The sequence below is a fragment of the Plecotus auritus genome, assembly GCF_963455305.1.
Source record: "Plecotus auritus genome assembly, chromosome: 4".
Taxonomy (NCBI): domain Eukaryota; kingdom Metazoa; phylum Chordata; class Mammalia; order Chiroptera; family Vespertilionidae; genus Plecotus; species Plecotus auritus.
In genome coordinates, this window is record NC_137775.1 from 70,097,708 (window position 1) to 70,123,367 (window position 25,660).

At 41.5% G+C, this 25,660-nt stretch overlaps 2 protein-coding genes and 1 pseudogene across 6 annotated transcripts in view; 1 reads left to right on the top strand and 2 right to left on the bottom strand.

Moving 5' to 3' along the window:
- Positions 1-19,179, top strand: part of B3GAT2 (beta-1,3-glucuronyltransferase 2) — a 59,306-nt gene extending 40,127 nt beyond the window's left edge. Inside the window, exons 3-4 of the mRNA XM_080663705.1 lie at positions 18,798-18,946; positions 19,030-19,179. Coding sequence (XP_080519831.1) covers positions 18,798-18,946; positions 19,030-19,116 — 236 coding nt within the window. The 3' untranslated portion in view covers positions 19,117-19,179. The remainder of the gene's footprint in view (positions 1-18,797; positions 18,947-19,029) is intronic.
- On the bottom strand, positions 5,277-9,650 carry LOC308245924 (dnaJ homolog subfamily C member 2-like; annotated as a pseudogene). The gene is made up of 2 exons: positions 8,550-9,650; positions 5,277-5,344 (listed from the first exon to the last, which is right to left on the bottom strand). The product of its transcript is annotated as a dnaJ homolog subfamily C member 2-like (transcript).
- A 365-nt stretch (positions 19,180-19,544) lies between the features above and the next one.
- The window catches only part of SMAP1 (small ArfGAP 1), a 157,416-nt gene continuing 151,300 nt past the window's right edge, over positions 19,545-25,660 (bottom strand). For 3 of the 4 annotated variants that reach the window (XM_080663704.1, XM_080663702.1, XM_080663701.1), the window contains 3 exons: positions 23,582-23,753; positions 22,401-22,708; positions 19,545-20,496 (listed from right to left, as the gene is read on the bottom strand). In XM_080663704.1, the coding sequence (XP_080519830.1) occupies positions 20,362-20,496; positions 22,401-22,708; positions 23,582-23,753 (615 nt within the window). In that variant the 3' untranslated portion in view covers positions 19,545-20,361. The remainder of the gene's footprint in view (positions 20,497-22,400; positions 22,709-23,581; positions 23,754-25,660) is intronic. The other variant, XM_080663703.1, reaches the window with a different exon arrangement.

Sequence of the window (25,660 nt, forward strand, 5' to 3'; positions counted from 1 at the left end):
CTCGTGTACCTACGCCCAGCCCTAAAGTGGGCCAAGGAATTGCCTTATACAGAGTTTCTGTCGCCATTGCTGGCTTACCAGGCAATATTTTTTTTTTTAATATAAATGATGACTATTAAACTGAAGGTGGTGAAGGGGCCACACTAGGCAGATAACTGGAGCTCTTTCCTTGGGCTCTCTAGAAATCACAGTTGTACTGGGCCTTCTTCTGATGTTTGTGGACAAGGGGGTTTGCCTGGGTTAATTTGGTTGGCAAGCCCTTTCCTGGTAGAAAGCCCAGCCCGGATCAGATGACCATCACAGCCAGGTGAGCACAGCCGAAACTGACGACGTTGTACTTTGTTTTATAAATACAAATACTGCAGAGAAATGGCATAACCTTGTCACGTGGGAGCCTTTTGTAATTTATGTGTCTTCAGTGCGTGAATGTTTTGTATGAGAAAGAGGAACTTAATGTTCTCAGTAGAGTGACTTGACATGTCATATGGTAGCTTTGAGTGCAGAGTCTGGGGACTGACTTGCGACCTTGACCTTGGGCAGTGAATGTGATTGTCACTGGAGTGGTGTAAGGGGCCATCCCAGAGAGGCTGCAGTTGCAAGCCTAACAGCTTACAGAACTGCAGGGATGGCAAGGGTGGGGGGTAGGGTGTTGGGGCACTAGGAAGCCTATTGCTACTTCTTACTCATTTTCAGAACGACATGCATTCCAGAGACTTGCGAGCACTCAGTGGCCACTGTGTGTGCAGCCCTGTCCACATGCACCATAGCTGTGTTGGGTGGAGGTGGGTGTTTGGGGTCAGGAGCACCTGTGCAAATGTGTGCCCATCATCAGGGTTCTTTCTCTGGTAGCTGGCCATGGGGGCGGCCATGTTCACACTGGGCTTGGAGGAGGTGGAGGTGAAGATGGAGATGGAGCTGGAGGGACTTTAAGGGCTGCAGGTGAAGTGGGGAGAGGGGGTGCCAGGGCCCTAGCCTACCTCCCATATAGCAGCTCTGCATTTGCATATTATAATTCCCTTCCAAATTACAGTGGAATAAAGCTGACCTTCAGGACTAAGAATTTTGAAAACCAGAAGTTTTCTCTTACATCAGGAAAGCCCAGCAGACTTAATAATTATTGTTACTGAGCGTTTACCAGGCAGCAGGCATTCTTAGGCATTCTGTGTGCTTTCTTATATAATCCTCTCACGACTGAAGGGGTGTGCTAATATTTTCATCCTCTGCAACTATAAGGAAACTGGGCCTAGACACTCTAAGTAACTTGTCCAAGGTACACAGTGATGAAGCGGTGGAACTGGGATTCAAACTCAGGTCAGTGTGTCCCCAGAGAGACCACCCTTCCCCCCACTGGGCTCTGAACCCTTCTCGCCCACCGACAGCCAGGTGACCCACTTCTTGGTCCCTGAGCCCCTGTTGACTTCATCTGCAGAGCAGAGGGGATGGAAGTCTTCCCGAGCAAGGCCTCCCACGCACAGCACCTGGTACAACGCTATTCGCTCGATGACTGTTACACTCTTAACCAAGAAGCAAGGTCAGCTGTGTCTCTGGGCTTAAATGGCTCACACGTTTGTCCAGGGGAATCGGCTCAGTGCTGTGTGACTGGTTATTGTGGAGGCCACATCTGGGCCGGGGCAGGCAGTTGTGGGGTAGGGCAGTGGTCGGCAAACCACGGCTCGCGAGCCACATGCGGTTTGCCGCTCTGTTGACGAATGAGTTTGCCGACCACTGGGGTAGGGGATCGCTGACCCCAGACCCCGCTTGGGCACAGGCAGGCTGTATTTCTGGGTTTCCTAACTGTAGACTAGGGATCAGACACCTGCCTTTTGGTGAGGTTGACGTGAAAATAGATACGCGCAGAAGCTCCTGCTCTTCTGTGAATGTTCGGATCCTCACTGCATCTAGTCATTTCAAATCATTCTTGAAGGCCTTTCGTAAGGCCATGCAAACTCTTTGCTTTGGGCTTGCGATGAACTTCGTCTCTTTGCTGGCTGATGGACCTGTGCTCATTATCATTCAGTGAATTAACTCTGTGTAGGATGGCACGTGGAGATAAACATCTTGCTTTAGATAAAACACCATTAAAAAATGACTTATCAAGAGAAAAAGAAAACAAAAAGATTATTAAAAAGTTGTTGAGAAGCAGATATGTGTTCATTTTCTTAATTTCCCAGCTGAAAAACTAAACAAACAGCATTTGAAAAAAAATAAAAAAACAAAAAGCATTTGAGCTTTCAAAAGAAAATGTCATTTATAACACTCAGATTTGCAAGGTGTTCAGTGTATTGTGCTTGTCAGCTTGGCCCTGCTGCTGAGAAGGCAGGATTCTTCTCTGTACCAACGACTGATGGCACAAGGAAGAACTTAAAAGGATGAGTCTCGCCTGGCTGGTGTGGCTCAGTGGAGTGAGCGTCCTCCCATGCACCAAGAGGTTCCGGGTTCAATTCCCAGTCCGGGCACATGCCCGGCTCGATCCCCAGTAGGGGGTATGCAAGAGTCAGCTGATCAGTATGTCTCTCTCTCCAATGTTTCTATCTCTCTCCCTCTCCCTTACTCTCTATCTAAAAATCAATGAAAACATTAAAAAAGGTAATAATAAGTCTCACCTTTTCTAATTAGGTGACAAGGAGGTTGGGGGGGAGGTCCTTTTTCACCACCTTGACTTTCCTAAGAGCCCCTAGGAGAGCATCTGTAGATATAATTCTCATTTGGAATCTGTTATAGACAATTTATTAGTGCAAATAATAGGAATTAAAGCTTATTGCTCTGCACCCCTGACCTGGGGGCTGGCATGCTTGCCAGTTTTCCTTGGCACATAGATTGGTTGCCGTGACTACCACTGGTCTCTCTCTCTGCACTGACTTCAGAAGTTAGCTGGGTTCTTCTTGGGCCCCTTGACATCCCCAAACACTCTGCACTGTAGTCCACCTCCTTTCAAATCCAGCCAAGTGCCAGGGTCAGCCCAGCATTGCCCCAGGCGGATGGGCCTGCGGTAATTAAGAGTGGCATCATGCCAAAACCGGTTTGGCTCAGTGGATAGAGCGTCGGCCTGCGGACTCAAGGGTCCCAGGTTCGATTCCGGTTAAGGGCATGTACCTTGGTTGCGGGCACATCCCCAGTAGGGGGCGTGCAAGAGGCAGCTGATCGATGTTTCTCTCTCATCGATGTTTCTAACTCTCTATCCCTCCTCTCACTTCCGCTCTGTAAAAAATCAATAAAATATATTTTAAAAAAAAAAAAAAAAAGAGTGGCATCCACTGCCCTCAGCCCAGAGTGGGGAGCGTCACTGTCTTCCCGTGTTCACCTGGCTGATTTCTAGCCACCTCTCAAAAAGCTTCAGTGGTGCAGGAGTCACTTTCTCCATGAAGCTCCCACACATATCCCTAGGATCCTGCACTTTCTCACTTGTCCTTGAGGTGGCGCTCGAGTCCACGTCCTGCCTGCCCCTGCGTCGTCGGCTCTGGGGGAGAGAGGGCTCCCAGGTCTTCCCCTGGCACCTCCAGGTCAGAGCAGCCCCTGGCAGTGGGAGCTTGAATAAATTTTTGCTGAGTTCGTGAATTTTAACTTTTTCTTTTCTAGTTTAAAGATTATCAAAATTAAAAGATACAGCCTCTTCTTCCTTCTGAGATCACATTGCCATTATTCTTTAATGGTCAGATTTTTTTAAAGGGGGAATATTGAGCTGTACTCCAGAAAGCTGTGTAAGGAGGGTCTAATTCGTAGGTCTCTGACTACACATCAGAATTACCCCTGGAGCTTTGAAAAAAATACCCAGACCTGGGCTCTGTTGCTGATCAATTAAACCATAATCTCTGGGGGTGGGGCCTGGTATTGGGTGTGTGTATATATTTTTCTAAGTCCTGAGGTGATTATAAAATGCAGCCAGTGTTAAGAACAGCTAGTGTAGGTGGCCACAGGCTACTCTCGCGTTCCTTCCTGTGGTTCATTGTAGTCCATTGGTAGACATGGCTCCCTCCCAAGCCATTTTGGAGGTTTGAGGTGAGATAGCCCCACACGACAAAACATTTGAGAATGCTCAGTAAAATTATTTCCATGGAAAGCACTTCCATTGGTCAAGCCAGAAGAAAATTTGAGCACAGGAAAGGAGTTTTTTGTTGTTGTCGTTTTTATTAAGTCATAGCAATGGAAAAGCACCACCAACAATATAAGTTGTGCACTGGAAATGCAAATGTGTTTTTTATAGTGGTAAAATATGCAAAAACATTTATCGTTTTAACCATTTAAAAAATATATTGAGCCCTAACCGGTTTGGCTCAGTGGATAGAGTGTCAGCCTGCTGACTGAAAGGTCCCAGGTTCGATTCCGGTCAAGGGCATGTACCTTGGTTGCAGGCACATCCGCAGTAGGAGGTGTGCAGGAGGCAGCTGATCGATGTTTCTAACTCTCTATCCCTGTCTCTTCCTCTCTGTAAAAAATCAATAAAATATATTTTTAAAAAATATATTGATTTCAGAGGAGGAAGGAGATAGAAAAATCAATAATGAGAGAAAATCATTACTGCCTCCTGCACGTCCCCTACTGGGGATGGAGCCCACAACCTGGGCATGTGCCCTATACCCAGGAATTGAACCATGACCTCCTGGTTCATAATTCGATGTTCAACCATTGAGCCACACCAGCTGGGATCTTTTTAAACATTTTTAAGTGTATAGTGGCATTAAGAACATTCACATTGTGCCACCATCACCACCATCCATCTCTAGAGGTTGATCATCATCACAAACCCCCCCAATCCCTTCCCTGGTACCCACCGTTCTACTTTTTCTCTGTGAGTTAGACTGTGCTCGGCATTTCACATAAGTGGAATTATACAGTATTTGTCCTTTGTGTCTAGCTTATTTTACTTAGTATGTTTTCAAGGTTTGTGCATGTTATAGCATGTCAGAATTCATTCCTTTTTAAAAGTGAATAATTTTTCATTGTACATATAGACCACGTTCTGTTTATCCATTCATCCTTCACGCACATTCGGTTGTTTCCACCGTTGGGCTATTCTGAATACTGCTATGAACGTGGTGCACAGTCACTGTTGAAGTCCCACTGCTTCCAGTTATTTTGGGTTTATACCTAGAAGTGGCATTGCTGCATCACATGGAAATTGTATATTTGAGGAACCGCCATATTTTTTCCCAAATGGCTGCATCATTTTATGGTCCCATGAACAATGCACAAGAGTTCCAATTTCTACATGTCCTTGACAACTCTTGTTACTTTAAAAATTATTTTACTTTTACACACTGGGGTTTGAAGAGAGTTGGTTACACAGGTATCTTCTCCACCCGTTCTCCTGTGTTTTCTGGGTTGGGGTAGCGCGGCTTAGGGGCACCTTCAGTAGTAGTCACGGATAACGTAGAGTAGAACATCTCAAAGGTGACATAAGGCACGAGACGGTGATTCTCACACCGGCAGCGCCAAGCCTGTTGATTCTGCCGTTCTCACCACACACACGGTTCATTTCCCAGCGGAGCCCTGCTGGCTGTCTAGCCAACAGAACCACTCCCCCCTCTAGACTTCAATAGTAGGCATGCCTTCACGCCCCGCGACCAGCCTACTAGGAAGTCACTCACGGATATTTTTAGTATTCAGTTAATTAAGCTTATTTTATTCTTAGGATCAAGTTTTCATCCTTGTTCAGCCTCCTGATTGTTTCCTTAGCAGGCTTGGTTTTCTGAGATGGTTTATTGTTTTCGGAGTCAAGATTTAAATGAATCGTTCCTAGATTAAATAAAGAATGCTTCTCAGAAGTGAAAAATGTTCTATTTTTTTCCACAGGGAACAATGGCTGCTAAATAGCTCTTGAGGAGCTTTTAAAACTAGATGAGCATTCTTTTTAGAATGGTTTTCCCTGAAGCAATCAAAGTTTCCGCCGGTATCCCAGGGCAGACGAACAGCCTACTTAACAGGCCATGCTTCTCGCTCCTTTCTGCACTAGAAGAAAATTATTCTAAAGTATAATTGGAAGTAAGTGTGGAAAGCTGTAGTTTTGTCTGCACTTGGGAAGCAATAGATTAGGAAGGAATCTTTATCATGGCTGTTACAAAGCATATTCAGCCTTAGAACCATGAAAACCTGTATAAACACTTGCATGGAACAGTGGCAATTTAGAGGTGATGGTAAATAAATAAAGGACACATTCCTTTAATATAGCCCTTGCTTTTGCTCTCTATAGCTGATTTAAATCTAGTGAAAATGATTCCTGAAACACTATTATTCACGTATTTGTTTTTCAGTTGAATAGTTCACAGATGCCAAAGCTGGAAGGTACAAGATTATGAAATAAAAGCACTTAAGAAGTTACCCATTTTTATTGAGATATAGTTTATATATAACATTATTTTAGGTTCAGATGTATGGAGTAATGATTCTATATTTATATAAATTGCAAAATGATGACCACAATAATTCTACTTAACCGTCACCACACAGTAAAGGTTTTTTTCTTCTTGTGATGAGAACTATTAAGATGTACTTTCTTAGCAACCTTCAAAGATACAGTACAGTGTTATTAACTATGGTCACCACACTGTACTTTACATCTTTGGAGAAATGCGTGTTTAGGTCCTCTGTCCATTTTTAAATCAGATTGTTTTGTGTGCGTGTGCGTGTGCGTGTGTGTGTGTGTGTGTGTGTGTGTGTGTTGGGTTTTTGTTTGTTTATTTGTTTTGGTGTTAAGTTGTATGAGTTCTTTCTATATTTTGGATATTAACCTCTTATTGGATGTATCAGTGATGAATACTTTCTTCCATTTTGTAGGTTGCCTTTTTGTTTTGTTGATGGTTTTCTCACAAAAACTTTTTAGTTTGATGAGTCTTAGTTTGTTTTTTCATTTGTTTTCCTTGTCATAAGAGATATATAAGGAAAAAATATTGCTAAGAGCAGCGTCAAAGAGTTTACCGCCTATGTTTTCTTTTAGGAGTTTTATGGTTCCAGGTCTTACATTTCAGTCTTTGATCCATCTTGAGTTTATTCTTGTGTGTGGTGTAAGAAGGTGGTCTAGTTCCATTCTTTTTGCATGTATCTGTCCAATTTACCCAATGCCACTTGTTGAAGAGAATGTCTTAACTCCATTGTATATTCTTGCCTCCTTTGTCATAGATTAATCGACCACAACGGCGTGGGTTTATTTCTGGGCTCTTTATTCTGTTCCACTGATTTACTCATCTGTTTTTATGCTATTACCATGCTGTTTTGATTACTATAGCTTTGTAGTATAGTTTGATATTAGGTAGTTTGATACTCCCAGCTTGGTTCTTCTTTCTCAAGGTTGCTGTGGCTATTCAGGGTCTTCAGTAGTTCCATACAAATTTTAGGATTATTCGTTCTAGTGCTCTGGAAATGCCATTTGTATTTTGATGAAGATTGCATTGAATCTATGGATTGCTTTGGGTAATATGGACATGTTAATGATGTTAATTCTGCCTATCCATGAGCACAGTATATGTTTCCATTTTTTCGTATCTTCTTTAATTTCTTTAATGTTGTACAGTTTTCTGACTACAGATCTTTTACCTCTTTGGTTAAATTTATTCATAGGCCCTGGCCAGTGTAGCTCAGTTGGTTGAGCGTTGTCTTGTCTAGCAAAAGGTTACCGGTTCCATTCCCAGTTAGGGCACATGCCCATGTTGTTGGCTCAATCCCTGGTCACGGTGGGTGTGGGAGGCAGCTGATCAATGTTTTTCTCTCACATCGATGTTTCTCTCTCTTTCCCTCCCTTTCCTTTTGTCTCTCTCTAAAAAAGAGTTAATAAAAACATATTTTTTTTTAAATTACTCCTAGGTATTTTATTTTTTGATGCAATTATAAATGTGATTGTTTTAGTAATTTCTCTTTCTGATAGTTCATTGTTGGTGTATAAAAATGCAACCAAGCCTTGCCAGTGTAGCTCAGTGGTTAAGAATCAACCAGTGAGCCAGAAGGTTGTGGTTTGATTCCTGGTCAGAGCACATGCCCCTGAGTTGCAGGCTTGATCCCTAGTAGAGGGTGTGCAGGAGGCAGCCAATTTGTGATTCTCTCTCATCATTGATGTTTCTGTCTCTCTCCCTCTCCCTTCCTCTCTCTGAATCAAAATATATTTTAAAAATAATAATAAAATAAAAATGCAACTAACTTCTGAATATTAATTTTGTATCCTGCTACTTCAGTGAATATATTTATCAGTTGTAATAATTTGGGGTGGAATTTTTATAGGGTTCTGTATGCATAGTATCATATCACCTGCAAATAATGAGTTTTACTTTCTTAAAAAAAATTTAATTGGTTTGAGAGAGAGGAAAAGGGGGGGGGGGGGGAGAGAGAGAGAGAGAGAGACATCTATCTGCTGTTCCACCTATTCATACATTCATTGGCTGACTTTTGCTCGTGCCCCAACAAGGATTGAACCTGCAACCCTGGTGCATTGGGACCATGCTCCAAACAACTCAACTACCCAGCCAGGGCTTACTTCTTTTCCAGTTTGGATGCATTTATTTCTTTCTCTTTTCTGATTTGCTCATTTATTTCTTCTCCTCCCCCCCCCCCCCCCCCGCCACTACTTCTTTGTTGATGGTGTGTTTCATTCCAGCACTGTAAACTTGCTAGTTCAAGGCAATCACAGTTTTTCCATTTCTTCCATCATTTTAACCCACTATCCTCATTCTCAGAAAAGTGATTTCAGGTCTTGCATGAGTTTCAAAGTTTTTGCCTTTCCATTTTAATGTCTTTTCTGGGCGTGTTTTTCCTTCTTTGCCAGTAGAGCTTCTTGTCTAATTTCTTCCTCTTCTTTCTCTTTAGCTAAACAAGCAACTTCTAATTCAGCTTGTCTTTGATTTTCTTTCGCTTCTTGCTCCTTCTATTTTGCTTCTGCTTTTTCTTTCTTTTCTGCTTCTTTCTTGGCCTTTTCTTCTTCCTTAATTTTTTATTCTTGGATTGTAGCTGTATGCATTGTCAACTACTGTTCTTATCCTGTCCGTTTCCTCTTTTTCCTTTGTGCTCTTCTTGCTCTGTTCTGCTTTTAAGTCCTCCTCTCATCAGGACATTCTGGTTTTTTTATTCTTGGTCTAAATAAGAAAATTCTCTCCAAGAATAAAAATTATACCAGAAAGAATAAAATACATCTGTATCTTCAAATCATGAATTCATATCACCAAGTTTAGGCGCACATTTTTTTTTTATTTGACCATCTGGAATTTCTTTCAAACACTTGGAAGAAATTATCCTTTGCTTCACTTTTAGAAGGAACCAAGTTATCCAAAGTAGGATCTGCACTGTTAAACGCTGGTCTTTTCACTGGATCAGATAACATTTCATAAGCTTTAGCAATGCAAGTGAAGTAGTCATTATCTCCTTCTCTTGTCGGTGCGCCAGCTGCTTTCCATTCGTCTGGGTGATGTTTTAAAACCATTGCTTTATGAGCTGCTTTGGTCTGTGTCTGCAGAGCTTTGTATCTTACATGGCCCAGCCCAAGTGCTGCATAGTGGTCTTGGTGCTGTCAGTCGCTGGATCCAGTGTTTTCAGCATGGGGAATTCTTCTAACTGCATTCTTCATCTTCTGATTTTTCTGGTAACTCCTTATTCTCCTCCAGTTTCTGAAAAGAGGCAGAAGCATTTCTGTTTCTCTTAACAAAAGCTTCAAACCATCTTCCCACAGGTTCAAATTGGCAGTGTCGAGGCTGTGACTGGAAATGGTAAGAGAGGTTTCCGTGTACTGCTTGGAATAAATCAGCGGTCAGAGGGTGGGCGATGGCAGGGCCTTGGCCACTGCAGTGCTCAGCAGGAGCAGCGTGGTAGCCCCCGGGCCAGCCTGCGTCCTGGGTGAAGGGCACTTAGCATCACCCCTCCTTGGCCCAAGTTCTTTCTACCTCCTGGTCTGAGCCTCCCACCTTGGCTCTACAAAGGCCTGTATGATCTTTTTAATGTATTGCTGAATTTGGTTTGCTAGTATTTGTTGAGGATTTTTGCTTCTATGTTCATCAGGGATTGGCTTATAACTTTTTTTTTTTTTTGTAACGTCTGTGATTTTGATCAGTGATGCTGGCCTTGTAAAATGAGCTTGGGAGTCTTCCCTCCTCTTGAGTTATTTGGAATAGTTTGAGAAGAATAGCTCCTGAGCCAACACGTATTATTTCTTGTCTTTTTCATAATAGGCATTCTAGCAGGTGTGAGGTGATAGCTCATTGTGGTTTTTGATTTGCATTTTCCTGATGATTAGTGATGTTCAGCACCTTTTAATTTACCTGTTGGACATTTACTAGTATATAGGAAAGCAAGGGACTCACAATAGCCAAAACAATCTTAAAAAATAACAGGGTTGAAAGACTCACACTTCCTGATTTGAAAACTTATTATAAAGCTACAGTAGTAAAGACAGTGTGGTACTGGCATAAACATGTGACTCAATGGAAATAAACTGAAAGTCCAGAAATAAACTTACATTTATGGTCAGTTGATTTTTGCCACAGGTGCCAAGACCATTCAATAGAGAAAGAATAGTCTTTTCAAAAAATGTACTCAGAGTTATAAATATATTAAAAGCCATTTAATCATATCCTAAAAAGGCCAATTTGATTCTTAGGATGTATTCCCTAAAGTGGGATTGCTGGGGAAAATGACAGTTCCATTTTTTATTTTTTTGAGGAAACTCATTACTGTTTTCCATAGTGGCTGCACCAGTCTGCATTCTTTTTTATATTATCTACTAGAGGCCTGGGGCATTAAAATTCATGCACTGGAGGGGGGATCCTCAGCCCGGCCTGCCCCCTCTCACAGTCCTGGAGCTATCAGGGGCAGGAGGCGACCCAGCGATCAGGGGAAGGCAACACCCCATCACACCTCTGCTGCTGCCACTGCCGGAAGCACAAGCCTTGGCCGGTGCTGGTTACCTGAGCCTCGGGTGGCCCTGAGCAACTGGGCAGCCACTATCCAAGGCTTGCCTGCACCTCGGGCTGGCCCTGGGTGGCTGGGGGGCTGAGGGGACTGGGGGACTCCAGAGGCAGGTGTGCTGCACGCCTGCCGCCCGGTGGGGCTGAGGGAACTGGGCGCTGCCATCTTGTGGCTTTGGGCGCTGCCATCTTTGAGGGCGTGACAGTCAATTAGCATATTCCCTCCTTATTGTCTGTGAGCGTCACCATCTTTGAGGGCATGGCAGTCAATTAGCATAGTTCCTCCTTATTGGCTGTGGACGCCGTCATCTTTTGCGATGGTGTGAAGGTCAATTAGCACATTCCCTCTTTATTAGATAGGATATTATAAAAACCCAGTGGCCCTAACGCCGTAACAACCAAGGACCAGTCAGCAGGAGGCTGCGTGTGCGGTGAGGCGTGCACAGGTGGGTGGGGACTTGACTCTGGGTCCCACGGTGTGGCGGGACTTGACTCTGGGTCTCGCAGCGTGGCGGGCTTGGGGGAGTCCTGCGGCGCGGTGGGGTCTCGGGTCCCGGGTCTCGCACGATTTCCCATGGGTCTGGGTGTTGTGCGATTTCACGCGCTGGGTCACTGGTTAGTATATATTTTTATTGGTTTCAGAGAGGAAAGGGGAGGGAGAGATGGAAACATCAATGATGAGAGAATCATTGATCGGCTGCCTCCTTCATGCCCCCTCCTGGGGATGGAGCCTGCAACCCCGGCATGTGCCCCTGACCAGAATCAAACTTGGGACCCTTCAGTCCGCAGGCTGACACTTTATCCACTGAGCCAAACCAGCTAGGGCACCAGTCTGCATTCTTATCAGCAGTGTACTAGGGTTCCCTTTTCTCCACCTCCTCACCAGCATTTATTTATTTATTTATTTATTTATTTATTTATTTATTTATTTATTAAAGTATATTTTATTGATTTTTTACAGAGAGGAAGAGAGAGGGATAGAGAGTTAGAAACATCGATGAGAGAGAAACATCGATCAGCCGCCTCCTGCACACTCCCTACTGGGTATGTGCCTGCAACCAAGGTACATGCCCTTGACCAGAATCGAACCCGGGACCCTTGAGTCCGCAGGCCGACGCTCTATCCACTGAGCCAAACCAGTTAGGGCAAGCATTTATTTTTTGTTGACTTATTAATGTTAGCCATTCTGGCAGGTATGAGGTGATACATCTCTGATAATTAGTGACCTTGAGCATTTTTTCATATGTCTCTTGGGCATCTCTATGTCCTCTTTGGAGAAATGCCTAGTCAGGCCTTTGCCCATTTTTTAAATAGGATTGTTTGTGTTTCTGGTGTTGAGTTGTATAACTTCTTTATATATTTTGGAGATTAACCTCTTATCTGATGAATCATAGACAAATATGTTCTCCCATACTGTGAATTACCTTTTTCCTTTGCTGATGGTTTCTTTAGCTGTGCAGAAGCTTTTTGATCTGATGTAGTCCCATTTGTTTATTTTCCCTTTCCCTCGGAGACATAATGAGCAAAAATATTGCTCCAACAGATGTCTGAGATTTTACTGCCTATGTTTTCTTCTAGGTATCTTATTTTTTTGTTGTTGCAATGGTAAATGGGGTTGCTTTTTTAGTTTCTCTTTCTGAGAGTTCATTATTGGGATATAAAAATGCCATTGATTTCTGGAGGTTGATTTTGTATCCTGCTACTTGCCAATTTATTAAATCTAGTATTTTATGGTGGGTTCTTTAGGGTTTTCAATATACAATACCTTGTCATCTGCAGATAATGACAGTTTTACTTCCTCCTTTCCAATTTGGATGCCTTTTATTTTCTGATTGTTGTGGCTATGACTTCCAACACTGTTGAATAAGGGTGGTGAACGTGGGCATCCCTGTTTTGTTCCTGATCTTAAGGGAAACAATTTTTGCCTATTGAGTATTACAGTGGCTATAGGTTTTTCATGTAAGGCGTTTATTATATTGAGGTATGATTCCTCTGTTCCCATTTGGTTGAGTTTTTATCTTTATGGGTGCTGGATTTTGTCGAATGCTTTTCCTGCGTCTATTGATATGATCATGTGTTTTCACCCTTCATTTTGTTTATGTGATGTATCACATTTATTGATTTGCAAATATTGTACCAACCTTGCACCACTGGAATAAATCCCACTTGTTCCTGATGTATGATCTTTTTAATATATTGCTGGGTCCAATTTCCTAATATTTTGTTGAGGATTTTAGCATCTATGTTCATCAGGGAAATTGGCCTATAATTTCCTTTTTGTGTAGTGTAGGGTTTGGAATTAGGATAATGCTGGCCTTGTAAAATTAGCTTGGGAGTCTTCCTTCCTTGTGAATTTTTTGGGATAGTTTGAGGAGTATTGTGATTTTCAACTATAAATTTATTTAATGGGTGAAAGGCTATTCGGACCATTTCTTCATGAGAGCTTTGATGGCTTATATCTTTCAAGGAATTTGTCCATTTTTGTATTTTGAAATTTACTGCCATAAAGTTGCTCATAATACTCCTTTGTTATCATTTGAATGTTTTACAGAATGTGTACTGCTACTCCTCTCTCATTCTGGTATTGGTAATTTGTGTATTCTCTTTTTTTTCCCTCAGTTTGGGTAGATATTATCAATTTTGTTGACCTTTTCCCCCAAAGGGCATGGTTTAAATTTCACGGATCTTCTCTATTGTTTTCCATTTCTATTTCAGTGATTTTGGCTCTTTTATTTATTCATATCTTTTTTTTACTATTCACTTTGGGTTTCATTTACTCTTTCTAGTGTATAAAGGTAGGAACTTAAGACATTGAGTCAAGACCTTTTTATCTAATAAAAGTGTTTAGTACTTTTAAAATAATACTCATTTTCCATGTAAGTACTACTGTAAATGCCATCCATAGATTTTGGTAGCTTGTTCTGTTTTCATTCCCTTTGATTCCTCCTTTGAGCCGTATCTTTAGAATTATGTTGTTTAGTTTCCAAATATTAGATTTTCCAGATGTCTTTATATTATTGATTTCTATTTTAATTCCATGCGGTCAGAGAAATATTTTGTACAATTTGTATTCTTTTAAATTTATTGAGACTTGATTCATGGCCCTACCATAAGCTTATCTTGATAATGTACCATGTGTACTTGAAAAGATTGTGCCTTCTGCTGCCCTGGGGTGGCTTGCTCTGTGAATGTCAAGTTGGTTGTTAGTGTTGTCTGTCTTATGTATCCTTAGGATTTTTTAAAATTGTAAAATTTTCAGTTATTTCTTCAAATATGTTTCTATCACCTTCTCCCACCTTTCAGTCCTTTACTCTGTTTCTGTATTCACATCCGTGTTTGTGTTTCCTTTTAGTAGTTTCTGTCATTGTCTTCTAATGTGTTATCATGTTAATCCTAGCCACTAGGTTTTTCATCATAAGACATGGTATTTTTCATCACAATGAGATCACTTTGAGTCTTTTTATTTTATATTTTTAAATATATTTTTATTGATTTCAGAGAGGAAGGGAAAGGGAGAGAGATAGAAACATCAGTGATGAGAGAGAATCATTGATTGGCTGCCTCCTGCACACCCCCTACTGGGGATTGAACCCACAACCTAGGTGTGTGCTCTGACTGGGAATCAAACCATGACCTCCTGGTTCATAGGTCAATGCTCAATCACTGAGCCACTGTGGCCAGCACTTTATGACTTTTTATGTCTTCCATATCTCTGCTTGGCATGTTCAATCTTCCCCTGCCTTTCTGAATATGTGAAGAATATTTATAATGTTTTAATGTCCTTGTTCTATAATTCTGCCACCAGTGTCATTTCTGGGTTTGTTTCTGTTGACTGATTTTTCTTTTAATTACAGGATTATAGTTTCTTGCCTCTTTGTACACCTGGGAATTTTTGTATCAGGCATTTTGAATTTTATGTTGCTAGGTACTATAAAGATACATGCTTATTTGTTTTATATATTATGTATACCATACATTTATACACACACATCCACATTAGGAGTGAAGCGCATCTGAACTGCCTCCCCTTTTGTGTATTTTACATTTTTCTGGGATACAACTACGTTATTCAGAAGCATTGTGATCCTTTCCGGGCTTGCTCTTAAAGGTTTGATAGCAGAACCAGCTCAACCTTTAGGTTAGGGCTGATGTGACCTCACAGTGAACACAATAATCTTCCAGCTCCCTTCCAGGTGCCCCAGCTACCATTCCACTGGCTGCTGGGAATGGGACCTAACCCGCCCTGAGTGAGCGCCAAGAATCCGCCCACCTGCTTCTCTCCAGGCTCTTCACTGGGCCGCAGGGAGTTACAAGAGCATTTTCTGATCTCCAGTCGGAAGTGAGCAGAGCCCTCTGCAGACCGGAGGCTCCCTGTGGTGCTCTGTGCTGTGGGTTCTCGCTGGCTCGGCCCCTGCTGTTTCCTCAGCTTTAGGGATGCAGAGCTGTGAGTTCCCTCCCCACGGTGCAGCCTGTGGACCACTCCCTTCAGACAAGAAGCTGAGGCAACTGTGGGGCTTGTGTTTTTCTTTTTCAGAGATCTTTGTCCTGCATGCCTCTTTCCCAATGTCTAGAAACCATTTTTTCAAACATTTTATCTGGATTTAGGTAAGAGAGCAGGGAAAACCCAGCCCTTGTTGCTCCATCTTGTCCCCAAATAGAAATTACTTGTTGGACTTTGAATGTCTTCCAAATGTTTCCATTTATTAATCAATAAACATCTACTAAAGCAGGCCCTGTCCCTCTGACCGAGAGGGGATAGATCTTTACCCATCCTCCGTGCCACTAGAAGTCAGGAAGTCCTGCGTTTACAGCATAACCAGGTTTCATTTGTACTTTATTTTTTACACAACTGACCAGGACAGAGGATCCTACTCCCATGATTTTTGTGAGGCTCAGAGTATCTCAATAGCCGCTACAAACATCTTTAAAGCTAAATTAATTTCACTAAAAATAGTGAAGGGTAGATGTAATATGTGAGGCATCTATAGTTTGAAATGGAGCCGAGTCAAGATATCCGTCCTGGGTTGAAAGCAATGGTTTAGGAGCTAAAGGTCCTGCTTCCAGAGGGCGAGCTCTCTCCCAGGCTTCCCAGCAGGTCAGATGATTCCCCAGAAGGCACCAGGGCTTGGCCTAGTTAACATTGCTCCCGTGTGCTGTGCTCCCGTGTGCTGTGCTCCCTGCGACCTGCCTCCTGTGGAGAGCTCCCGAGCTGGAGCCTGGCAGAGAAAGTGGAGGTGGGAGTGAAGAGCATCTGAACTGCCCCACCCCACTGCGTGATAGGAAGTAGAAAACCACTTGGCTCCTCTGGTCAGCTGCCCACTCAGATCCCTCTGCAGGGTGCCAGCCTCGCAGGCCCATCCCCTTGCCCAGGGAGGCCCGGAAAGGGCCCTGGAGCAGGAGTGATTAGCCCCACTGCTGGCTGTCTGCTTGCTTTAAGCTGCAGATTTGCCATGGGACTCTGCTTTAAAAGCTAGGAGGATATCCCTGAGCTAAGGAGAGCAAGAAAATAATCTGAATCTGAATCCCCCAGTGGTCACCATGCCATGAATGCACTTAAGTCTTAGTGGGGAATGAAGGAAATCAGATCAGGGTAGCTTCCTCTCATTTTCGGGACGACTTCTGCAGAGTTTGGACCCTGTATTTTTATGAGAATGAGGAAATACATACAACCAACACCATGAAACCACGTGAGAAACAGACCAGCCGCTTCAGTGAGAGGGTGAAGGGCAGATCCTCAGAGAAACAAAGCTGAAGCGTATTTACTAGCTCACGAAAAAAGCCAGGAACCTTTTAATACTAAAATCGGAGCTGACCTACTAGAAAAGTCACGCGTTGTGTGTTAATTGGAACCTTGGCTTTTGGTTGAGGAAGCCTGTGGCTCTTCTGTCTGAGGAGGCTTCAGACTTGTTAGCAAAGTGGCCGGAAACGCAGGTGGCCTGGCTGGCTACCTAGACTTTCACAAGCCGTAGACTTTCACGGCTAATCCCACCTGCCCCTCACGATATTACAGTGGTATTATTTATATACTGTAGTATCTTTTGAAGGGAGCTTTGCAGTTAGTGGAGTTTCTCCAATCACAAATTTTACGTCAGACACCAAGTTGAGAAGGTATGGCACCTCTCTTGCAGATGAGAAAAGGGGCAAGTTTCAGAAACAAAGGTGAAGGGACTTGACCAGTGTCCCAAGTGCAAGGAACCAGGCAAAACCAAAAGGCTCCAAATTCCAGATTCTGTCGTCTTTCTGCTAGAACGTGCTGCCTCTCTCCAGGGTTGGTGAAATGTACTCGGACCAGTCCTCAGGCTAATGCTTTATGATTCTTTGTCCTGCCTCACTCAGCACACGCTGTACCAAGGTGTCTGTATGCAGCTTAGTGGGAAGTTTTCCCATGAAGGCAGCAGCCTCTAGAACATGGGACTGGCCCGTCTTGCCTCTGGAGAGGTTATGAGAATGCAAGTTGTGGTTTTCCTCACAGTTCCCCCTTTACTGCCTCGTATCATGTGGTCCTTACTTTGCAAACTATACTTCTGCAAAAATAAGCATAAATCAATTCAGTTAATGTAGAGAAGGGCAAAAGTTGCTAAGCAACGTTTCTAGGGATTGGTCCTCGTAGCTTTAACATGGGGAGGGTGCCTAACTGTACAGTGTCAGCTTAGACATTAACAGCGGGCTGGGCTTCAGGCTTTCAGTTACAAAGGTCTTAATGTTTGTTTGCTCAGATAGCTTATAGAGTGTTTAATGGCTAAGCCTTTAACACAATTTGTTAAACTACAGATTAAATAGTAACTGTCTTTCCTATGACCAAACCATTGAAGGAAATTGACAATAATTTCCTAAAAAGAAAAGAAATATACTGCCCGGCCTGCATGGCTCAGTGGTTGAGTGTCAACCTATGAACCAGGTCAGTTTCATTCCAGGTCAGGGCACATGCCCGGGTTGCAGGCTCAATCCCCAGTGTGGGCGTGCAGGAGGCAGCCGATCAATTATTCTCTTATTGATGTTTCTCTTTCCCTCTCTGAAATCAATAAAACTACATATATTTTTTAAATGAAATATAAAAAAACAAATTTATTAAATGGCCTAATATATCCTACACTAATTTCCAACCCACATTTTTCAGCTTGAACCACATAAGAAACCAACCGAGTGTTTATTATTCACGTTCTAGCAAACTAACTTTCCTTCTATCCCTGTCTTCTAAACTCAAGGAAAACCAGTGCTGGTTTTTTTTTTTTGTTTTTTTAAAAATATATTTTATTGATTTTTTACAGAGAGGAAGGAGAGGGATAGAGAGTTAGAAACATCGATGAGAGAGAAACATCGATCAGCTGCCTCCTGCACACCTACTGGGGATGTGCCCACAACCAAGGTACGTGCCCTTGTCCAAATCGAACCCGGGACCTTTCAGTCCTCAGGCTGATGCTCTATCCACTGAGCCAAACCGGTTTCGGCAGTGCTGGTTTTGATAATCCACTCAGAGATGTTAGAGGCGGCAGAACTGGGCGGGCTCTCGAATAATTACCTCAAGCTCAATTAGGCTGAGTGTGAATGCTTTCCCACTACATTTAGGTCTTAGTGGCCCCCGAGTGTCAAATGTTGGGTGTGATGACTTCTGTGAAATAGCAGCTTGTAGAAACTACCCTTTATTATCAAGACTAGCCTTTTTACAGGTCCCCACCCCCACCCCCACCCCGCCGGTGTACACCTCTGTGAAGGCACCGAGCACACTATATTGTAATGTCTGCTTTTCTTCTTGAGACTGTAATACAGGTAATGCTCCTTTTCAACTTTGTGAACTAGGACCTGGCACATAGTAGCATATAAAATTGCTCTTGATGTGACCAAGGTTATATAGAAAGAAGAAAAGTATACCAATATTTTAAAGTCTCTCTCTTTTTGTGCTTTTTTAAAAAACTTCTAACAAAGGATTTGCTGTAAGCCTTCAAGTCATCTTGTCCAATCCAAAAGCTGTATTTAAGCGCCGTGGATCCCAGCCAGGGATGCAAGAATCTGACTTTCTAAAACAGATAACCACCGTTGAAGAACTGGAACCGAAAGCAAATAACTGCACCAAGGTATTCATTTCACATGTGCTGCTTGATGTAGCTGCATGTTGGTGTTGAGTCTGGCTACCCCAAAGATTTCCCTCCCTCCTTAGGTCCTTGTGTGGCACACTCGCACAGAGAAGGTTAATCTAGCCAACGAGCCCAAGTACCACCTGGACACAGTGAAGATCGAGGTGTAAATGGGAGCAGCAGTGGGTGTGGAAGAGGACGTTTGGAGGTTAGGCTACAGAGCATTCAGGTATTGTTCATTTTACTTCAGTACAACAGCCTTTATTGACATCTGATGGACATCTGTTTAGACAGAGCTTGTCAGTTAACATAAGCTAATCAGTTGGTATAAAATGTGTTTGTCTTCATTTGTTCTGCATGTTTTCTCTACAACTAAACTGGAAGATCTTTGTACAGCACAGCTAATGACACTGCAGGTACCATTTTTAGTATCTTATATACTTTTCTTTTTTTCCCCATTTGGCCTTATATTTGGTAGAACTGAACAGGTTTTAGAAACAGATGACAAGTATTTTGTCCCCAATTCCTGACTTAGCAACATTAAGAAAAGGTTGGTGGCAGTATACACTGTAGGAAATGAAACCCACAAAAAAAAGTCTATGGATTCATCTATTTAATATAGGGATAGAACATTTTGTCAATACTAGGCACCATAAAATGTAAACACAATTACTGTCATAAACCTGGATATACCTTCAAGGACTGAAAGTGGCTTTGTTTAGTTACCCTGTTTGCATATAGTGCAGAGAAAGGTCTTCATATTAGCACTATGTACATAAGAGGAGATCCAAATTACAAGAGGCAGATAAAATTCAAATTCTTTAAATATTGTTAAACTAAGTTTTATAGTAACATCCAGGTTTATCTTCCTTTCACTAACCACGTTCCCTGTTAAGCACATCATAACAATAGCACAGTGAAGGAAATGATGAAATAAAAGAATTTTGATACACTAGAAAACAGTGCTCAGTGATACATTTACATTCTATTTATGATTAACCATTTGATCATACAGTACCTTCCTACGAGATTACTGGCTAATTTGGGGGTGGGGTTTATACTGTTAGAGGTATTACTAACATGATAACTATTTTCCTTATATGCAAACATTAGAGCTATAATTTTATTGAGTAAAACTGATTATGCAAGTTGACTGAGCAGCTTTTCAAATAATGCGGTTTATGAAGTTATGGGAACTATGAGCAAAGCTGCCCTGGACATAAAATAGTTTCTCAACCTGCTTTTCACCACATCAAATTTAATCAGTACAAACCAACACAGTCAATCAGATAATTCTTAATGTGAACAAATGGGGAAAAAGAAAAAATATATATGTACATGAATAAACAGGGGAACTAGATGCATTTCAGCAAGGAATGTAGGTGGTAGCTCTGGATGAAACTCATGTGCAGTCCTCACTTCCACAGTTGTGTGCTGAGAGTCTGACCCGATGAGCCTCCAGACCATCCTGCTGTCGTGCTGGGGGGCTGGGCAAAACCCAGTGCAGGGTTCGCATTGCCCATACTCATGCCAGCCATCTGCTGGTTCACCTGTGAGAGAACACAGGGCTCAGTTTAAGCAGCTCATTCACTTTTAATTCTTATTTCTTTAACCAAAGTTAGACATTTTTTAAGTTACCCGATTTTATTAGAAGCTGCCTCAAAGAGATACTGAAGCTTAATAGCAATTACAATAAGTATTTTTTGTCCATGTAAAAATCAGTCAAAGCCCCGGGGTAAAAGCAAACCATCACATGTTTATTTCTCTGCAGAAAGCAACTATAGCTTTCTTCCCATTTTTAGCACTGTATTATATTTATTCATTTTCTAGACTCAATTTCTTGCCCCAAAAGATTAATCATAACTGGAAAAAAAAGTGCCAAAGCAATCTTTCAATTTGTATGTAGGTATAATGAGTCCAATATTCTTTCAACTCAAGTAGTGCTTTACTAAAAACTAAGGAAATGGTAAAATACTCCAAAATTAAAAATTGTGTATTATAGCTATTATTCAGTTTTTATTTACATCTTAAATGGTTCTATATACCTTGTAAATATTAAAGAAAAGGTCAAATATCTAAAAGTTTCATTATTTGATAAGGTATAAGATTTAATAATGTTGTTTTTCTTCCACTGGAGTCATGTATGTATATAAGCATCTTAACCCTTTCCTTGTGGTTCTTAACCTCTAAGATGACAGGTTAAGGAAAGACAAGAGGATTGACTACAGAGTGGAGTTAAAACCTATGCTCAGGGTTGGATTACATTCTTTTTAACAAGTTTGTTTGCTGTTTTCAAAGACACTAATGTGAATTACATCACTCTAATGAGGCATAAGTGTCTATAGCGGCAGATCACTTCTGATACTTACTCAAGGTTGTTTTAACCACCTTGTCGTTGGCCAATAGCTCTCATGTAGGGAGTGCTGGAGAACAGCCCTCAGCAGGCCTGGAAGTAACGGTCAACTCCTTCCTGGTTCATCCAGCACATTAACCTGAGCTTACTTCAGCATTCTGGCACACACAAGCTGTTACTGCCATTTGGTACTTACCATTTTTTAGATCCCCAGCGATTAGAGACCAGTGTCATATAGACATTCCTTTAAGTAGTAAAAATAACTTGAAGCATTCATAGGATATATAGTGATTTTGCTAATGTTGGTTAGAAATCACTAATGACTATTCATTGAATGCTCTCAAGATGAAACACCTGACCAGGAGCCAAAATGCTAGAAGCAGGTGGTATCTCATCAAAGAGGAAGTGTAAAGGAAAGAAGAGTCAGGACAGAGCACCTAATATAGAGAAACTCATTTGAAGGAGGTAGTGTACTGGTAATGTGCCATATCTTGGCACTAACCTAACTTAGGTAGAAACAGGATTTTATAATATTAAGGGATATCTGAAACAGATATGGACTTGTTCACATCTTATGGGAATTCTTGAATTAGTGGGTACTCTTTTTAAATATAAACCTAATTACAGAATAAGTAAAAAGGAAATACAATATTATAGAGATTTTTGAACAAAAAGATTTTTCATAAATCATGGACAGTAGCCTAGATTTCCCCCCTAATTTATGAAAATTGCACCCCTTCCCAAATTAGTGAAGACAGGTTGGTCCAAAGTAGACTATAAAACCCCCACAGGGAGTTGGGTAAAGCATGTTACTAATTTCAAAGGTGACAGGGAGTTTCTTAAGATGCCAAGATAATTTCTAGCTGTTACAACTAAATTAGGGATGTCCACCATTACAGTTATATTAGAAATGAAAAAATACTTCACATTTCTTTATAGAATATAAAGTAGAGACAAAGACAGGTCATTTGTCTATCTGATATAACTTCATTATCCTTCCTCTTTCTGCCAGATTATTAGATTTAAATACAAATAAAACAATTTAGAAAGTTAAGTCTGATTTCTTCGATTCTGGATAAAGTGGAGAATAAAAGACCTTACCTGCGACAGGTTCCACTGGGGCTGTTGAGCTTGTGGCAGGCCAAACTTACTCGGGGGTGCACCCATCTGTCCTACCATTCCTCCTTGGGGGGCAATCACATTCTGAGGCAGTGGCATCACACCCGTTTGTGCATTTCCCATAAACCCATTGGGGATGGGCATGCCCACCATCATGCTTGCACTCTGTCCCATCACATTGCCCATAAGGCCAGGAGCTGCAGGCACAGGTACACCCATTGATGGAAAACCTTGAAATGCAGTCGGTGCTTGTGAGGTAAATGGTATATTTGTGGGTCCCATAAATACACCTGCATCATAAGAACCATGAAAAGAAAATGGAAGAGAACAGGGCTACTGTATACAGCTGCACTCAATTCTATAATCACAGAAAAACAATTGCCATTTTTCTGAACTACCCATAGCAAAATTTTTAATTCTGGTCTGGCTGCTCCTACTGCTCAGACCAATCATAGCCTACACTCTCAGAACTGGTTATTTCCAAAAGCAGACAAATCAGTTATGAACCTGAGCAATTTTAATTAGAATAAATACATGGATAGAAAAATATCCATTGTGAAGACCAACCTGCGTAGCATGAGATGATGTGCTGTTTCTGCTAACCTAAACCACTGGTCTCCCACTACCAAATACACAGGTGCAAGTTCACTGTGCCTGGCTTTAAGGGAAGCAGGTGGGATCTCATTATTTTAAAAGAGGTAGTCTGACAGATTAAAACTGTGTAAACAACAAATCTTACCTTACTAGTATTTATTACAATTATTTTTTAAATCTCAAACCTTTTTTGGAATTCATGTAATAATTCAGACTGCTTATTGTTTACTTGCAGAGAAAATACCATTCTGTACAGTTATAAACTTCATGCAAATCAAATTCAAATAATTATTCAACGATAATCCATGTCCTAAAAGCTTGTGAAACAACATTAAGTGATATGTGAACAGCTTGTTAATTCTAAATGAATAAAGTTTTGTGACTCCTGTACCTGCTTTTTAATTCTAATGCTTCATTCATTTCAGTTTTGTAGTTGTGTAAATTGCAACAACAAAAGCACCCATTACACAGAAAAATGGGGAAGAAATATAATTGATATATTATAACCACAAGGCTCACTTCCAGTAATGCCACTGCAGTCCCTGAAAGCAGACTTCAAAATTAATTACCAGGAGCGCTCTGCGGCTGCACGGTCCCTGCGCCATACAGGGACAAGATGGAGTCTTTGGAGAGTTGTTTCTTTGTCACCTCTTCTGACTTGGTCGTTTGTTCAGTGAATAGATCCAGATCCCCAGATGTTACTGTAGACACAGTGGCGGCTGCTGGTACAGAGGACGTCCCCTGAGACAAATACCAAAACATACTGTCGAATTGTGCATACTAAAACATGGTTCATCCATTACTTAAAATCCAAGTGAAGTTATGAAATTAGAAATTCAACAACTTGTATAAGGTAAATGGTGCATTAAAGAGGATCATTCCACACAATCCCACACAAAAACATTTAGGATAAAGGTATGATAGTTACTATTTTGAATGTATTAATGTAGAAAAGGTAGATTGAAACTCTTACCAGTACATAATAAATTGTGTTTACCTGCTAGACGGATGCTGAGTTTTTGTATCCCATCCTGACCACAATAGGGTCAACAACAGGTAGGGTATGTGGCTGCTGCCTGAGCATCACCATTCCCAGGAGGTGCTCAGGCATCTACCTCAGCAACTACTGCTTCAAGGAACTGGTATCCCTTGTAATAAAGGACATTTCTACAACTACAGAAGACTGTAAGAGAGTCCTACAAAGGCTGCTTTTGTCCGGGGCAGCGGGGGAGGGAGGAAGGCTTTTCAAAAGCTGCATTGTGATATTCTTATAAACATAATCTAGATCAGTTTTTTTAAAATATATTTTATTGATTTTTTTATAGAGAGGAAGGGAAAGGGATAGAGAGTTAGAAACATCGATGAGAGAGAAACATCGATCAGCTGCCTCCTGCACACCTCCTACTGGGGATGTGCCTGCAACCAAGGTACGTGCCCTTGACTGGAATCGAACCTGGGACCTTTCAGTCCGCAGGCTGATGCTCTATCCACTGGGCCAAACCAGCTAGGGCTAATCTAGATTAGTTTTAACCACAACCTTAGAATGCTTCTAATCTATCCAAAAATGAAGGACGGCAATACTTTAACCACCCCCACTCTCAACTATATCTTGTATTCCACTTTTGGACAAGGGGCAACTGAACACAAATGCAAAGAAATATAGACTTTAATACAAAACAAAAATTTTCACTTAATCTCCTCTATCTTGCACACAGGTAGTACAGTGGAACCTTGGTTCTCGAATTTGTTCCAGAAGGACTGTACAAGAAGTGATTTGTTTGAAAATGGAATCATTCCCATTAGAAATAATGTAAATTGAATTCATCCGTTTTAGTAACTCAAATGATTCTCCATTTTAACCTTTCTTGTATGCAGTGCATGTCAGCAAAAGCTATGCACACACACTCCTCGTCATGGTGATACTTAAGAGTTAAATGGTCTGCATTGTTCCCCCTTGCTGCTCTGATACCAAGCAGAACATGTGAAGTACACCAAAGCCTGAGATGTGAGGTCTAATTCTCCAAGCAGGTGCAGAGCAATTCTTACTCCAATGGTATCTAAAGAAGTCTAGCAGATAAAGCAACCTCACTAGAATGCTAGACCAAAAGAAATTGCTTTCCCCATAAAGTTCTTTTCTAAAAATAAATATTAATGATAAAGATCCATTTAAACTAATTATTCCTAAGGAATCTACACTGAGTAGCCAGATTATTATGATCTCTGAACCCATAATAATCTGGCCACTCAGTGTATATCCTATATAATAAAGGCTAATATGCAAATTGTCCCCTCAACCAGGAGTTTGACAGGCAGGCCAGCCAATCGCCCATGTCCCCTCCCCCTGGCCACGCTGGCTGGACCCCACCCATGCACGAATTCATGCACCAGGCCTCTAATACACACACACACACACACACACACACACACACACACACGCACGCACGCACGCCAGATTATTATGCATTCAGAGATCATAATAATCTGTCCACTCAGTGTATTTTCTCAATTCTAGTAGTAATTATACAGTGACTATCATAATAACAAAATGTGTAATAAAAATACATGTAATTAGTCTTCTCAATAAGACATAACTTCTACCTTATTAAAACTTTCCATCCAAACAATTCCTATTGGTTCAGTTTTTCTAG